Source organism: Neovison vison, chromosome 1 (assembly GCF_020171115.1).
Source record: "Neovison vison isolate M4711 chromosome 1, ASM_NN_V1, whole genome shotgun sequence".
Lineage (NCBI taxonomy): Eukaryota > Metazoa > Chordata > Mammalia > Carnivora > Mustelidae > Neogale > Neogale vison.
The window spans coordinates 180,204,931-180,222,648 of NC_058091.1; the positions used below are offsets into that span (position 1 = coordinate 180,204,931).

At 46.3% G+C, this 17,718-nt stretch overlaps 1 protein-coding gene across 6 annotated transcripts in view; it reads right to left on the reverse strand.

Moving 5' to 3' along the window:
* Window positions 1-17,718, reverse strand: part of ZNF608 (zinc finger protein 608) — a 169,913-nt gene that overhangs the window by 57,054 nt on the left and 95,141 nt on the right. For all 6 annotated transcript variants that reach the window (XM_044263960.1, XM_044263979.1, XM_044263951.1 and 3 more), the window contains one exon: window positions 7,946-8,201. In XM_044263960.1, the coding sequence (XP_044119895.1) occupies window positions 7,946-8,201 (256 nt within the window). The remainder of the gene's footprint in view (window positions 1-7,945; window positions 8,202-17,718) is intronic.

Sequence of the window (17,718 nt, forward strand, 5' to 3'; positions counted from 1 at the left end):
GACCATATCACTTTGTTCCACAAATGTATTCAACATTCAACAAATATGTATGGCATACTGACTCTGTGCCAGGCGCTGGGGATCCAACAGTGAACAAAACAGATGGGATCTGTGGACTAAAGAAGCTTCCAGCTTAGTGGGGCAGAAAGGGATGGTGTGTATACATCAACCCAGCTGAAACTGATTCAGTTACTCCTGCCAAAATCAGATGCGAGCACTATAAAGAATTTCCTATCATTCTGTGCTTAAAAATAAAATAAAATAAAAACTCCGATTACTGTGTCATATGGGACCGCCTCCTTCCAAAGCACGCTTTGGGAGATACATGGGAGCTTGCTAGAGAGGAACTCCCAGGACAAGGTGGGACGCGCAAAGGGTTCTGCACGTCCAAGGAGGTAGGTATGCGGTCTTGCAGAGGTAAATCCCTTTCTAAGTCTCTCCTTCATTAAAAGTATGGACAAAACCGGTTTACACTGGACTGTGTTCTAAGGATTAAAGGAAATCATTACCTGGCAAGCATGTCCAGCACAATGAATGCCCAGTACAAACACTCAACAAATCCACCCTTTCTCTCATCCATAAAACACACATAAAATCAAGGAAGAATCAAAGACAAGGATGCATTTAGTCAATGAAATGGGGATTGCGGTAAGGAAGCAGTAGTGACTACTAAGGGCGACAGGGTTTCCTTTGGATCATAAAAATGTCCTCAAATTAATGGTGGTGACGGTTGGAGGACTCTGCATACATTAAAAAATATCCACTGAAATATACACTTTAAATGGGTGGACTGGGGACGCTTGGGTGGCTCAGTGGGTTAAGCCTCTGCCTTTGGCTCAGATCATGATCTCAGGGTCCTGGGATGGAGTCTTGCATTGGGTTCTCTGCTCAGTAGGGAGCCTGCTTCCCCTTCTCCCTCTGCCTGCTTCTCTGCCTATTTGTGATCTCTCTCTCTCTCTCTCTCTCTCAAATAAATAAATAAATAAATAAATAGGTGGGCTGTATGCTGTGTGAATTGTATCTCAAGAAAGCTGCTATAAAAATTCTATTTAACAAGTCAAAGAAATACTTTTAATCAATATGCCCAGGTAGGCCAAAAGCTATTTCTTGCAACAATGAGAATACTCCATTTCATAATTAGAAAATATATCTTCATTTCAAGGTCACTGTAATATTAAGACACTTTCAAGATTTTTTTTTTTACCAACTTCTATATAGAGAAAAGACAAGCAAGGGAGGACACTACTATCCACACACATCTTGTAAGACAACTTCTCAGATCTTTTATTATACTCCAGTCTGAAGAAAAGTTTAGTTTGACATGCCTCACATTCTGTATTCACAGAGAAGTTCAGCTACAGTGTTAACAAGAAAAGGCCTTTACACAGGGAGTTTAATGAAGCTGACTGCTTCATTCCCTAACACCCAAGGTCACCACCAAAATATACACACAAATGACACAAAAGAAAAATGTTTGGTCTAAAAACATGAAGCTGAACCCCACCTAAGAGCAGCTTATTTATTTCACACTGACTAGCAGTGATGTGACTATGGTATCACTTTCCAGCAAAACACACCATCACTCATCCATATGCAAACGGTGGCCCCATCAGAAAAGCCTACAACTGGTAGGTGCAGGAGGAAAGCAAACCCAGCAAGACAGCCCAGACAAGCCCGCCCTTGGTCCCTTCCTTAGACTTCCCCTTCATTCACAGATCTTTATGGACCACACACTATAAACACCTGGCCTCCGTTTTTAATTTGTGATTTTTCTGTGAAACTGTTAACGTGAGTTTCTATAATCTTAAAAAACCAAATACTTTGATATGTTTTATAATTATGTATAACATGTATCTTTAAACCAAGTTTATTTTACTTAAAAAAAAGAAAGAAAGAAAAACCTTTACCATTATACCCAGAATAATGAGAGGTAACCAAGATGGCATGCGGTCCAGCAAATATATAAATATGGTTTTCTACTTGGGTTGACTTCTGCATGTAAAAATAGGTGGCTCTTGGGGTGCCTGGGTGGCTCAGTGGGTTAAAGCCTCTGCCTTCTGCCAGGGTCATGATCACCGGGTTCTCTGCTCGGCAGGGAACTTGCTTCCTCCACTTTCTCTGCCTGCCTCTCTGCCTACTTGTGATCTCTGTGAAATAAATAAAATATTTTTTTAAAAAAATAGGTGGTTCTTGTACGTTTGGAAGGCCCATCCTTCGAGCTGCTCTGCCACCAGTGGTGATGAATCTCAACTCTTCACGGCCAACCACCACTGTAAGAATGCCCGGGGTGGGGGGGTGGGGGGTCAAGTTTATGGCCAAGACACCAAATGGGACTAACTAGCAGTTCTTCCGGCTTTCTGAATCTCTGTGAGTTCATGGTGAAGATCGAGGCCCGATGCTCATTCTTACCAGCACACTGACTGTGTGCACCTGCCGACCCACATACCAGGGGCTGATTTACCTCCACTTAGCCCATTCCTGATAGGAGGGAGCATGCTCCCTAGCAGTCTTCAAGTTCCGTCCCCCCCACCCCCACAACGGCTGAGTTAACAATCATCACTGGCATGGCGGGTAATGAAATGCAGAAGCGAAAGTGGACATCTTACTTGCCTTGTGAGTCAAAGCTGAATTTATAAAATCACTGGGAAATACCTCAGTAAGTAAGAACATTTCACTTAGTTTAAAAAAAAAAAAAAAGTATGGCACCTATTCCACGCTCAGACACCAAAAACACAAAGTGAGCCTGGATTTCGTATGTAATCTCTTCTCAAATCAAAACTCAAAATGAAAGTTCTATCTCCAGCAATAAGTTCGGCAAGTCAACACCGCAGCACAGGAGTAACGACAACATATGTCAGCCCTGTCGTCAGTTTATAGAGGATCGTTTGCCTCCTAATGAATGAACCTGAAACCCCCGATACTGCACGCTGAAACACTGTCCTCTCTATGACTCTGGAGACACAGGAGAAGCAGAAGCACTGACGAGCATCTCCGGTGGTTTAAAGAGAGTCATTTACTTCCCCCGATTAATTACCTTTAAAACATTAATTCCCAAGATCACTGTTCTTGGAAAACACATAGAACCTCAGATGAAGAACCTCATACAAAGAACCATTCTGCCACTTACACCAGGTGGCACGTCTTCTCTAAAACACCACACTTACTTTCAGAAGCTGCCATTTGCATTTTCACCGTCCCCTCTCAAAGCTAATAGGAAGGCTGCCAAGTCTTAACTTTAATACTCTGGATTTCTGAAATATTTCAAAAATAATTCAGCAGAAAGAAGCCTGGGTGGCTAGGTCAGTTAAGTGGCTGCCTTCAGCTCAAGTCATGATCGCGGGGTCCTGGGATCAAGCCCTGCATCAGGCTCCATTTCTCCCTCTCCCTCTGCCCCTGCTCCTGGGGACGCGCTCTCTTTCTCTGTCAAATAAATAAATAAAATCTTTCTTAAAAAAATAATACTGGGGCGCCTGGGTGGCTCAGTGGGTTAAGGCCTCTGCCTTCGGCTCAGGTCGTGATCCCGGGGTCCTGGGATGGAGCCCCACATCGGGCTCTCTGCTCAGCAGGGAGCCTGCTTCCTCCTCTCTCTCTCTCTCTGCCTACTTGTGATTTCTCTCTCTGTGTCAAATAGATAAAATCTTTAAAAAAAAAAACTAATTCAGCAGACACCATGGGGAAAGGAAATGAAGCTACCACTTCTGGCTCACTGAAGGGACAGACAGTAAGGTCCACCCCACCATATTAATAAGTCAGAAGAGTGGTACCGATTAGTTGTTCATTAAGTCACAGACACGCTGTCAAGTCCAAGTTCAAAATCAAGCACTGGACCCTCTTTCTTTCTGGGATGGTGTTTCAATGACGCTCACCTGCCACACTATAGCTTTTAGGCAAACTCTATCCAGGGAGGTAAATAGGGCAGGGGTGTCTGTCCATTTTATACCCAAGAAAATGAGGTAACAACACAGGGACTTCCTTAAAGGGAAAAGGTCGAGCAGCTTGCAGGGGTTAGGACATCCCCTCTTTCCCCCAAGACCGTGTTTCTCAATCTTGTTTGCACATCAGAATCCCCTAGGGAGCTCTGGAAAAAAACACCAACAACAGGTCACCCAAACTGCCATCCCTGACCAAGGAAATGCCCGGAAGTGGTGCCTGGACATGTTTTTAAAAATCTCCGGGTGACTCAAAGGCACAGAGCTGAGAAACTCAGTGTTGTAACCTTACATGTTTGAAAGGCCAAAGTAAATTAGAGTTGTAAAAACAAAGTGTGTTCTCGGATAGAGCCCCCCCCCAAAAGAGGGGAGTGAGCCCAGTTAGAAATATGCTTTAGTAAAAATCCAAAGGAAAACACGTTCATAAGAGCTAAAAAGCTAACTTCAGTATGTATGTATTTACACGCTCTGCGTACACACCATGTTTCTTCCAGTTTGGTCTCCCCTACCCTCACCCTCCCCAAAAGAGCCAATTTCCAAACAAATAACTATACGAAGGCATGTGCATCCCAAACGTCAGGAATGAAATGCCCAGGAAATTCTTTCCAACATCTGAGAGCAATTCTGCACAAGACGTCACTGCTCCCATGCACTCACCTTCAAGAAGAGAGATCAGAGCCGAGTAACTAAACATCCAAATGCAGTTAATAGTTTTTCTCTCCTCTGGAGCACGCTCTGAAACCCACTAATTATTTCCAGAGGGAACTTCTCTCACCACACGTTACTCCTGAGGACACTCTGGTCCTCAGGCAACCAGGACTCCACATCCTGGCAGCAGCACTAAAGGCAAAGCCTGTGACTCAAAGAACCCTCCTCAAATGAGGAATTCCAAGCACAAGAAGCAATTAGTATTTAGTGGGGATTTCATATTGTTGTCTTGCTGGTGCACATTATCCTTCAAAACAGATCTTAAGAACACTCCATATTCCCTCCAAAGATGGCAGATAGGAGCTCCAGAAATTTCTAGGATCTCAATACACACACACACACACACACACACACACACACACACACACCCCTCCCCCTATGAATGCACCTAACAAATTAGGTTTGTGAAAACCACTCCTGGGTATAAAAACCACCTCAAATGAAAACACCAGGGAAGAAATTTTTTTTTTTTTTTTCAACTCCATCTCCAGGAAGTTAATCAGAGGCAACCGGCACTTTCCGAAGTGCCTGACTTAAAGCTTGTCGTTAATGCGACCCCACAGCAGTAAACGATTGTGGCTTCCCGTCCCCTCCCATTCTTCCCAAACCCATCCCTTTTAGCTCTGCCAACTAACTGGCTCCAAATGCGTTTGTTCTGTTTCTCTCTTTGTTTTTCCCCAAAGGGAAAAATTAATGGTCAAGTGGATTTAATTTTTAAATTGGTACAAGAGCTTTAAACACACTGTACGGGGGGGGGGGCAGAGGGGGGTTGCAAATGGAACACTCTTAAGAAGGGTTGCACATTAAACACACATTTTACGACCCGCGTCTTTACCAAGTCGGGTTCTCGAGTTCTGTGGAGGTCGGGAGTTGAGTTTATTCAGCAAGAATAACTGTGTTAAGGAGCTCTGGCTCCTTCTTGTCACCACAGTCGACATCCACACGTCCCAAATCCTGGAAAATGTGAGACAGTAACAAGAAGGCTGGAGCTGCAGAAGGCTCCAGTCCTGGGTCTGCAGAGCCCGGAAAGCTGTCAGTGTGCCACAAGAGGGGGGAGGGGCACATCCACAGGATGGGGGGACCGCAGCACACGGACTCAGGAGGCGGACCGCTCAGAGAACACTGTGCAACTCGTGAGACTGTACGCGCACCGCGACCAAACAGAAGGAAGAAAAGAATGTCACGGTAATCTTGACAATACCATCGAGCTCTTTAACGGTTTGCCCAGAGTTCCTACAGTTTCTGAATACAACATTTGTTTCCCCTAAGTAAACCCGTCTTTTATTAGAAGCTCAGGCTCAAGTCAAAACCAAGCCAACGTCCAAGCGAAGTGAAAAATCACCCAAGACTTACAGGCATTCCAGAAAGTCCGTAGCTAATTTTACAGCATCTGCCACCCAGTGAGGTCATGCTGCAAGAACATGGTCCTGTTCCACACAGGAGTAAGTAAAGTCAAGACGCGCAATAAACCGACAGTCACTAAGTCGCAGCTGGGACAGAAGTGCAAGGCGCCACTTCACCCTAACAAGCACGTGGATTCAAGTGCCAGAAAATCTTTCTTTCAAGTCAATGGAAGATCAACCTTAGCCTTTCCAAATCTTTTTCTGTGTCCGAATCATCAGTACCCAAGCTAATGAACTACGACCTTATTAATGTCTTGATGCTATCTCCTTCTATACTTTTCTCCCCCAAGATAGCAGCCGGGACACCCTCAGCCCCCGCTTCCGCTCTTGGGAAAGTCTGAGAAGGCCAAGAGTGTACAACCCAAGGGGAAGCAGGAGGACAGAAGCTGGATGCCCACAGGGGACCTACCCTGTGCCCTGGAGGGCGTCTCAATGGATAAGCAAGAGATGAAAATGTGAACTCCAGCTCCTCTTCCCCCAACTCCCCCCAATCTGGCTGCAGAGCTCTACTAAAAGTACAAAGAGGACCCACCCCAAACACCAGACATTTCTAAGGCTGAAAGCAAACGTGAACTATCACTTTTGGTTGCGCACACAAGAGAGCTCTTCCCATCTGCCGCTTTCATTCACTTTCCCGGGTTCCTTCATCTGTAAAGACTTTTCCTTACCGATGCTATCTACGAAATTCTGTAACCAAACACAAAATAGATCCTTTAACAGCGTATCTGACACAAGACGCAGAATTCCAAGATTCTCCTAAGGTTTTTTGCTTTTCTACCTGGAGAAAGCGTGTGCTGTTTTCTACCTTCTGACAATTACGCTGGGACAACCTGTCATCTGATTTTCAGTCTTTTTTATATATTTTACTTTCTTTCCTAGGAGTTGCAACCCTCAACTTTTCCCCTTGATGCAGAGGGACCTAAACAGTGACTCTGAGTCTCGTTACCCTCCTCCCTGTCCCTACTCCTCTCAGACCAACGGGTCATGATACAGACCCCTGTCCTCTCCCTTATCCTTGACCAACCTAGCTTAGAGGGAAGAAGGGGTTGTTCACTCTCCTTTGTTCGCCTGGGGCTTGTTTCTTCCTCATTTTTCTCTATTCCTCTCATTCCCCAGTGGAGCAATGCAGTGCTGTCCTTGGTATTTCGTTTTTAATTACTTAAGGGCCTCTAACGTCAATGACATCTGAAACACACCAGACCAGGTGGTCACGTGCTATGAGATGTGTCCAGTCAGGGTTCGATCCATGGTAGGTGTGGTAGAGGCCACACTTACACATTTCTAAGAGCAGTGACAGGTTAATCCTAATCCCCTGGTCTCATGACTACTGGATTCCCCTTGCCAGTTGGCCCGGGGAGCTAAGGGGCAGGGAAGGTGCCAGGTCTCCAGTCACAGAAGAGAAATGACTGGTTCAGCTGGGGCTTAAAAGCCTCTGAGCTTGGGCTTTGTGAGCTCAGACCACCAACCAGCCACAGCCACATCACGGGCCCGGCTCTCGCTAAACACAAGAACCCGAGCTCAATTCAGCAGGTCAATTTAAGCCTTGATATCCCACATCAAGATAAACGAAACCACCATGTCCAGACAGACTGGTTGGCACCAAAGAAGAACGTGAACTTGAGCTCCATCTGTCTCCCTAATTTCCACAATCCCTCTGGGGGCCAAGGGGAACCCTCATCCTGCTTCCCAGTCTCCCTCAAGTGCAGATCCCGTTCACGGACCTCTCCTTCACCTTGAACACCAGAGCCTCCGGGCGTATTCCGACAGCCATCCAGACAGCATGCAAACCCCTCTTCCCACCTGGCCGCCTACCACCAGACCACGTCCCCCTCACCGGTGGGCATCAACACGGAACGTCACGGGGAAGAGGGCGCAGGGAAATAGAGAAAAGTAAAGTGTATTTACCTTCTTCTGTTTCATGCCACACGATCCCTTCCAAATTCACACTGGTCCCAGGTTCACAGGGCCCCAGACACTCGGGCTCTGTCACTACTCCAACTTCGCACGTATTGACACCCACGGAACGCGTCCGCACCAAAAGCTGTTCGACGGGTGCTGCAATATTGGGTGAAGATGGGGGAAAGTAGGAGGGCAGAATCTGAGGCGTGAGGCTGCTGGAAATCGGTGGTGGTGGCGCTGGTACTGTAAACAGGGGGTCAACCTGAAAGACAGACAGGCTTACTGCAGTGGGGCTGTACTCGCGGAGCTGTTTGCAATGCAATCTGTTTACATCACTTCTAGAATACATCACCGTTCCAAATTCCATTTGCAATTATAATACGCTTGGAGGGTTGGCACGGTGCCAAAAGACACAGTCAAAGGGAAATGAGCATCTGATTTCTTCTTTTCCCGCATGCCGAACAAGGTTAGCATTGAGGCTCTCGCTTCCACAACGAGAGGCAGGACTTCAATGTCCTGATGTCACCGATGGACACCCGGTCAGCCTCGGTCAAGGTGCGAGATACATGCTCTGCAAAATTCAGGCTCCTTCCCTCCTGTAATAAAATCGTACTTCCAAAACTGCAGTGTTTTCCAAAAGAGGAACTCCAATAAACACCGCAGATGCATCATTTGGACAGTTAAGCACAGGAGATGGACTGAAATTGTTTTCAAAGTACTTTATAAACCATAATGAATTAAATCACTACGAAAATACATTAACTTACTCTGCTGAATATATAAAATACATAAACTTGATTATACACACTCAAACACATAAACTGGATATTATTAGCATGTATTAAGCATCAACTCCTAATTAAGTTTTCTACTGCAAAGTTTAACAAAATTCATACAAATGGGGAAATAAATGTGTGTGCCCAACATCAAAAGAACTGGAGTTTCTCCAATGCACCCATCCGTCAGTGGCTCGGCTTGGAGAGATCCCTGATGAATCTGACCAAGACCCGGGATCCCTCCCTCTAAATCCCAGGAAACAGACAAGACAGCCAATGTAAGAGCTTACATTGTAAAAGCAACGGTATCTCCTTTGCATCCCTATCTTAGAGAACAGGCAAGGAGATCGTCCCCACAAAACGTCCAGGACCCCGGCCGTAATGAAACCAAAGGCTGTGCACATACCAAATAGGTCAATCACCAGACACCCCACTCATTCATCAGACCCATTTTAACCACTGTTAGGACTGTTAAGAGAATTAGTTAGGGCCCTGCTCAAACAGGTGGTCAAAGGCAGATAAGCCCAACGTAAAGCCCATCTGCCCCGGACTCCACATTCCTCATGCCCTCGTGTGACACACAGACACCGCCCACCTATAACGGATGACTCCTTGCACACACGATCAGTCGAGCTAACGAGTCATATGTGTAAAAAAGGGCACACAGAAGGTTTTTCCGGCAAAATGCCATCTTAGTCTGCGGTTCCTATGTTCCCAATTAACCTTTGTGAGAAATCAACACTTGGCTACAAATGTACTAGAACATAGTCTTTGTTGTTTAAATACACACACACACACCGCATGCATTTCAAGATAAATTATATGAGGAAGTGTGCTCCTAGTTCAACAGCTGAAGCAGTCATCTGTGTGGGCTCCTTGTTCATATGATAGTAGGAACTATTTCTACAGTTTGCCTCTCACTGAAATGATAAACTGACGTTCACTTGCCTGACTGATCCAAGTCGCGAGAGAACAGCCCTCCACCCATCTGCATGGGGAAGAAACTTAATTTCCTGCTCTCAGAGCTGCCATAAAACTTTAGCTCCACACTTTGTATTGTTCTGCGTTCTTGATCACAGACCCCAAGAAAAAAAGCACGTAGCGGCCCCGAGACCCCAGGTTTGGTGATTTACGCTTTCACGTAAATGCAGCTTAATGCGGATCAGAGTTCCTACTGATAGTTTCTATTTTAAGACTGAGCTGACAGATGAAGAGAGGGGTACTGAGGGAGGAAATTCAAGTGAGGGGTTAAAAAAAAAAACAAACAATGCTACATTGTAATCTTTTCAGCTAAAAGATTGTATGAGATAAGAACTGCTTTCCAGGGATACCTGAGTGGCTCAGTGGGCTAAGCCACTGCCTTCGGGTCAGGTCATGATCCCCGGGTCTTGGGATGGAGTCCTGCATCAGGCTCCTTGCTCAGTGCGGAGCCTGCTTCCCTCTCTGCATCTGCCTGCCTCTCTGCTTGCTTGTGTACGCTCGCTCGCTCTCTGACAAATAAATAAATAAAATCTTAAAAAAAAGAACCACTTACCAGAATTTAAGGGGAGGGGTGGGGCTGAGGGAAATGATAAACTGGCTCCTTTATAGGTTTTTTTCTTTCACATTTGCCAACAACTTCTTAATTTGTATAGTTAGCTGTAAACTGACAATGATTGGTTGCTACATATATAAACTGAAAAGACAAAACGGAACAATATTCTCGAAATACCCTTTACATCCCTTGACCGACAGCCTACATTAATTCCAAGAAAACAAACATGGCTTCAATTAGATATACAAGAAAAGGGGATGAAATAAAAGGAAGTAAGGCATACAAGAGGGCATTAATTCCCCAAAATGGGACACTGGGATACAACGAGGCAAAGCCTATAACACCAAGTTATAAGGACAGGGTGTTGGACACTAGGATTTTGGCCCCTACTCTGACACTAATTAGCTTGTCCCTTTGGGGAGGCACTTAAGTTCTGCTGAACACCGTTTTCCTCAACTGGAAAATGTAATCTCCAGCCTTCTACTGATGGCAACTCCTATCACAACAGGATTTCTGGACTAAATCTCTATTTCGATGTAAACTCCAACTACGAATATTCACACATACACACACACCTCTACTATTTGGGATATTTAAGAGAAGTCAAACATCAAATTTCTAAAGAATCTAGAAGGCTTGAGGGGAGAGGCCACGGTATGCGGGGCCTCTCAGCGAGTGAACTGTGTTTATTTCCATCCACACAATCCAAAATGCAATGGTAAGAGCCTGGCTGACAGCATTTACAGAGGGGACCTTGGAGCCCTCTCCCCACATGTTTCAAAATGAGAAACTAAGCTTTATAGGGTTTGACCAGAAAATATGAACTCATCATAAGCAGTTCCCCCATGCGATAATAGGCTAAAACTCTTAAACTCCATAGGAAGACTCAACAGGTAATACAGTGAAGACCTTCAACTCCTTGACTCACACAAGTCAACTTCTCGGTTTTTCTACGACACTGGCTTCCTCAAGAGAAATCACAGCTGCCATTCCTATAGGTAGGTACCAGAGCCTCACTACCAGTGAGAGAAGAAAGGGGAACTCTTCTCCCCTGGGATTGCAGAATGTGGAGTGAAGAACAAAGACCACCCTTCCGGTCTATTAGAAGTCACCAACCACAGAGGAGGATGGGGAATTACTGCGGCCCCAGGCATGTTTTCTATCTGGTAGGTATGCTGCTTCCTAAAACATGGCAGGTTTTTGCCAACAACAAAAAAAATGAGGTAAGAGACTGAATGTCTACTATCTCTTAAAATAATAATTAGATAATATGCTAGGCTGGGCCCACACATCTGGTGGCATCAACCTACAGGGCCGAGCTTCCCTTCGGCCTGGCGGTGACCTGCCCAGCTCCAGGAAGCTGACTCTGCATTTCCAGATATCCCCCAAGACAATCACAGAACGTTCTATACCTCAAAGACCACCCAGCCTAACCTCCGCCTGTTAGAGAGAAACGTGGCCCGTATTTGCACAAACGCAAGAAGCGATCTCCAGGGGCAGCCCAAGTGAGTAGAAAGCGGCAGCATCCTAGAAGCAGAAACGGGACAGCGGGAGTTCAAATACACACCCTGGGAGACAAAAGAGGTAGAAGGGAGCAAATTCAGTGTCACTAGCTCTTTCTGCCAGCGAATGTCCCCCTACAGGTTTCAGTTCTCTTACCGGGTCTAACACAAAGCCACACGCACCATATGCAAAGCAGGGACCTGGAGGGATTTTCAGTCGTGTTTTTACCTCATACAAAAGATCAACTCCACTGCACCCTGAGTTCCAGGTCACTGATCCATACACAGAACCGTACCTTCTTCAACCAAGGAGGCTCGCGGGGGCAGAGGGCGGCAACAGGCCCTAGGAGGACTCCCTCCAAGTGGCACACACTTGTACTTGGCCATGGTCGATCTCGGGTTCTAATCCTGACCTGGCTGGTACTTGCTGTGGGGGCCCCCTGAGCAAGTTACTTGGTTACTCTGAGGCTCAATGTCTGGACCTAAGCACGGGAGTAAGACTAACACATACCCCCAGCGGGTCAGAGGGAAGACTCCATGAGAGAACTCACGCCAAGTGACGGCTCAGCAAAGTGCTTAGCTCAGTAAATGCTGGCTTTGAGAAAGGAAAGGAGAGGGGGGAAAAAAAAAAAAAGTCCCTGGTCTGATATTACAGTTCTCTAACCCTGCCTCAACCTTACAAAGCTCCTTTTTATATCCTACTATATTTAACATAAATCTATAATCCCCTCCAAATGCATGGTTAAGTGCAGTTAAAGTGTGTTCAAAGTATAAGAAAAGGGGCTTAACCCTGAGCAGCTCAGCCCAGGGAAATTCTCCTCCTTTCACGCATGGGCTTCATCTGCCCCTCAACTCCCCCCACCCACAATTTTATAGCACATCCTGAGGAGTCCTACACATCTACAAAATCTCCTCCTAATCTCTAGTTGCATCCCCTTTTTCATGCAACTCCCCCAAAACCCACCTCTGAGTTGCCCCAACTTGAGCACGTATCCCCCCAATAAACAGTAATTACACACCTGCTGTGTGCCAGGCACTGGGTACCCTGCTAGCACACCAGAAGTAGGTTAAAGCCAAGCATGTCCCTGTTCTCCTGGACATCCTACCTCATCAAGCAAGACTGGGGCACTCCTCAAACATTTCTACAAATGCAGCCAAACTGTCCAAAGGGGCCAACCACAGGGTCTGAGTGCAAAACACAGCATGGAATAGCAGACAGTGGGGTACAGGGCGCCAGTCCTCAAAACTGGAATCCCAGCATAGTCTACCTTCAGCTACACGACCTGGGGACAAGTCCCCTGACCTGTCTGGGACTCCATGTCTTCATCTGTAAAATGGAAATAATGAAATCAGACAAACAACCCGAGCTCAGCTCCTGGTACAGAGCAGCACTCAACCCATAAAAGCTGTTGCCATTGTCAATATGGTCACTGTGTTTACAAATACACAGGACACCTTGATGAAAAAGAAATCAGTAGGTGGTTTGGCCCTTCAAGACCAAATACCAAGATCTGCTGCATCTAAAGGCAATTCATGGGAGGCAATTACGAATACCTTGGGGGGTGGGCAGGGGCGGTAAGCAGCGAATGCTAAAATAGTACTCATCAGATATTCCATGTTAAAAAAAATATTAGTGGGGAATCATTAGGCTGATACTACTAACATCTAGAATACAAGATTGTAATAGAGAACCAGCCAGTCTGAGCACCGGTTCCTTTGTCAAAGCTCTTTTCTGTCATCTTGATGGGACACTGATGTAACCTATTACAGCCCCAAAAAAAGAAAAGCAGGAAAGCAGCCATCTCCAGTTGGGGCGGGGATGGGGGGGGGGACCCATAAGTCTAACAGCTGGTGGTGGCAGCCTGTCAAACCGAGGAAAGTTAATGTCAAGAACAGACGCTCGGCAGTCTCTCACTGTTATTTTTGCATGATTATTCCCAGGTGTTGGTGCACGCCGAGCAGTAGCCTGGCTATTTATCACTCAAGAGAGCCTAAGAGCATGGGAGTGGGGGAGGAGGGGGGTAGAGAGAGGCGGGGAAGAAAAGGTTATTTACACAGATAGCGGCACTTAGTGTATGTAATCAGAGGGGGCTGGGGGGAAAAGTCTGCAGAGAAACTCTGGCAATATTTTCTCAGTTCACCTTATTTCAAGGGCTTCCTGAGGGCTGATGAGCAAGGAAGGCTCCAGAGCCGACAGGGCGGGTAGCAGCCTCTTTGCTTTCCTCCAACACTGACTCTGTCAGCCCTGGATGGGATCCAGGACAGGAAAAATGACAGCCAAAGGGGCATGGTCGACAGGGCAGGGGTTGGGGCGTAGGGGGAAGACACCTTGGCGGGCACCTGACTGCACCGCTCAGATCCAGCAAAGAGACAGGCAGATGATGTGCAGGCAGAGGGAAAAGGGTCAGCCAGGGCCAGAGATGGACCAGCTTCAAGGGAAGATGGCCCTCCCACACCCTGGGACCAGTCCGCGCACCCCGAGGGGAGCTTGCCCTGGGGTTTCCTCCAACCAGTGCAATGATCTTCACACTCATCCGACTATTAACCATCCCCCCCAATCCTGGGATTCTCAGATCAACAACCACCAGAGTGGCCACCGTGCTTTATTTTGCTCAGAAAATATTTTTACGTTCTTGCGAGCACTCAGGGGCACAATGACTTAATGCTCACGTTCTCTCCATATCATGGTATTTGGCTGTTTTTACGAGATCGCCCACAGACACCTCTTTCATGTAAAATGCGTTAGACAGAAGACTGCACTTCATGTATGGGGAAATCACAGCTCTTTGACGGTGACCACTGCCACAGTCTGTCCCTTTGCATTTTCACCGCCTTTTCGCGGCTGCTTTGTTAGCAAAGCGAGGGAAGCTTACAAAACCATTTGCTTTCCGCAGGGATCTGTTTTCCAAAGTGAAGTGTCAAGGTTCAACTCCCATCCCTGACACAGAAACCTGAAGAGATGTACATTGGTCACTCCCAATACTGGCTTTCCCGAATGTGGCAGAGACTTTTCCTTTTGGAGCCAAGATCGAAGCAAGTTCTCCCTTACACCTTGTTTCTTAAGCATCGTGGGTGAGTTCTTGGTTAAGGGTCTACTGGGTACAAGGCATCAGATACTCTCCATCTCCTTCATGGCTCGACATCCCCATTTTATGGAGGTGATCAGTGAAGATCTCAGAGGATAGACAATTTATTCAAGGCCAAACCTCTCTGATTTCAAAGTTCATGTAAAACTATGAACAGGGACAGCCACTGTTTAGCTCCTATCACATAAGAGGGACATAATACTGTAGGTTCTCTCAGTCCATCTTCACAAGACTGTGAAGACAAGTATTGTGAAGTATTGTGAAGACAAGAATGAAGAAAAGGAAATCCGAAAAGTAAGTGACTATAAAAGGTTACTGGAGGTGGTGGCCAGGTCCACACTTGAACCCACAGTAGGGTAAGAAGAAAAGCAAACTCTTCCAAACAACACAAGATGGGAAGAGGCTTTCCTCTTAAGGTAATTTCAGACCCTCCTCTGTATATTGGAAGCCACACGCCTGATTCACCTTTCAATGAAGCACGTTGTTCGAAACACTACTTCTCGGGGCATCTAGGCAAATCACTGCAATCCCTCCCAGAAAACTCCCTGAACCCAAAGCTCAGGTTTGGTGGTGTTATTATTTGAAATCATCCAATTCTAAATGCTACAACCACATAACAACAGTTGGGAATTATACCATGGCTTTCACTTTCTCATTTCCAGGTGTGAAGACCAGAGGCTGCCCTAAATCAAAGGCCCCAAGGGGGACACTGGGTGATTCGGTAGTTAAGTGTCTGCCTTCGGCTCAGGTCATGATCCCAGAGTCCTGGGATCAAGTCCCGCATCTAGCTCCCTGCTCAGCGGGAAGCCTGCTTTTCCCTCTCCCACTCTCCCTGCTAGTGTTGCTTCTCTCGCTGTGCCTCTATCAAATAAATAAATAAAATCTTTTATAAATAAATAAATAAAAGGCTCCACAGTTCACCTGCTAAAGTGCTTTTAAAAGACTCAGCCATGGACCCAGCAGGGTCTGACTGGGGGATGGACCACGGCTCTGGCCCCCAGCTGCTTACATTTCCAACTATGCCAAAATCATAGTATGCCAAGCCCACAGTGTCTCTCTATGGTGGGGCCCAGGTGGTGGGGGGAGAGGGTAGCAAGCAGCACCAGGAGGAGAAGACTGGGAGGGTGTCACTCCAGAAGTGGCCCCTCTGAGCAGATTGCAAAGCAGAGACACCTGAAGGCCAGCAACATATATAAAATGGACTTTACACAAGAGCAAGTATCTTCATCCTCTAGACAAATAACTTCATCAAGTAACTTCATCCTCTAGACATGACAGCTTTCCAAGCCAAACAGAAGGTACCGTAGTACGCAAAGATAGAGTATAATTAAACTACTCGAGTCAGTGTCTGAAATTTGTTTTTGTTTTGAAGACGAATAGAATTCTCTGCCAGAAGGCCCTCAACTGTGTGTAGAGCTCCAGAACTGTGGTGCCCGGGGAGGGGGGGGGGGGGGGGGGGCAGGGGACACAAGGACTCCGTCCTGGGACAAACGGACTCCACCAGACCATGTCAACTGTCACACACTTAACTTCCTCTGTGTTCTCTGCAAAAAAAACCTGTCCAGGGGCGCCTGGGTGGCTCAGTGGGTTAAGCCACTGCCTTCGGCTCAGGTCATGATCTCAGGGTCCTGGGATCGAGTCCCGCATCGGGCTCTCTGCTCAGCAGGGAGCCTGCTTCCTCCTCTCTCTCTCTGCCTGCCTCTCTGCCTACTTGTAATCTCTCTCTCTCAAATAAATAAATAAAATCTTTAAAAAAAAAAAAAAACAAAAAACCTGTCCAACTGCTGAGCCACAAATTCTTCTGTTTAAAAGCGCCACAGACACCTGCCCCTGCTCAGAGGGCGGGCTGTGCTTACAGAACGGCACGAAGGGACCAGTGTGCTCACATCTCGTCCGTCTCGGTTCTCTGGTTGTCTCCCATCCTGCTCACTTTCAGAGTTACTCAGACCACAAAAATAAGCCGCAAAGAAAGGAGACCATCATAAAAGTGCTAAGAAAAAAAGAGAACATCTATTTTCTTTTGTTAATTCTTTGCACGAGTTCCTTGACTTTGTAAAAAGCTGCATGACTGAAAATTTCCATACAAATCCCACGTACGCCAATTAGACCTGGTTCCCAATCCCCTGTGAGTGAAAAAAGCAGCTCAGTGATGAAACTCTGGATTTTTAACTCTGGATTTGGCTTAGCATGGGGACACCTACAGTACTAAACCCATCCATTTCCAAACAGCTGGATAAGGACTATCTTAGTACATACACGGATCAGCCTTCCAGTGCCCGTCTTTGCATGACTCTTAATTTCTCCTTGAAATTGGGTTGAAATTAGGGAAAGGTCACAGGCCTTTCATCCTACTTTTCTTTTTTTAAGATTTATTTATTTATTTGAGAGAAAGAGAGAGAAACAATATGAGTATGAAAGGCAGAGGGAGAGGGAGAAAGAATCTCAAGCAGATCTCCTCACAGAGCACAGTCCACTTGGGGCTTGATCTCACAACCCTGAGATCATGACCTGACCCGAAACCAAGAGTCAGACCCTTAATCGACTAAGCTACCCAGGCGTCCTGACTTTCATCCTGCTTGACACAGACATAATTTTAAGGGAAAAAGGTTAAAAAAAAAGAAGAAGAAAAGAAAGGCCTATTTGGGGGAAAAACACCTTATTCGTCTTTTCTTTTCTTTTTTTTTTTTTTTTAAGATTTTATTTATTTATTTAACAGAGAGATCACAAGTAGGCAGAGAGGCAGGCAGAGAGAGAGGGGGAAGCAGGCTCCCCGCTGAGCAGAGAGCCCGAGGCGGGGCTCGATCCCAGGACTCTGGGATCATGACCTGAGCCGAAGGCAGAGGCTTTAACTCACTGAGCCACCCAGGCGACCCCCTTATTT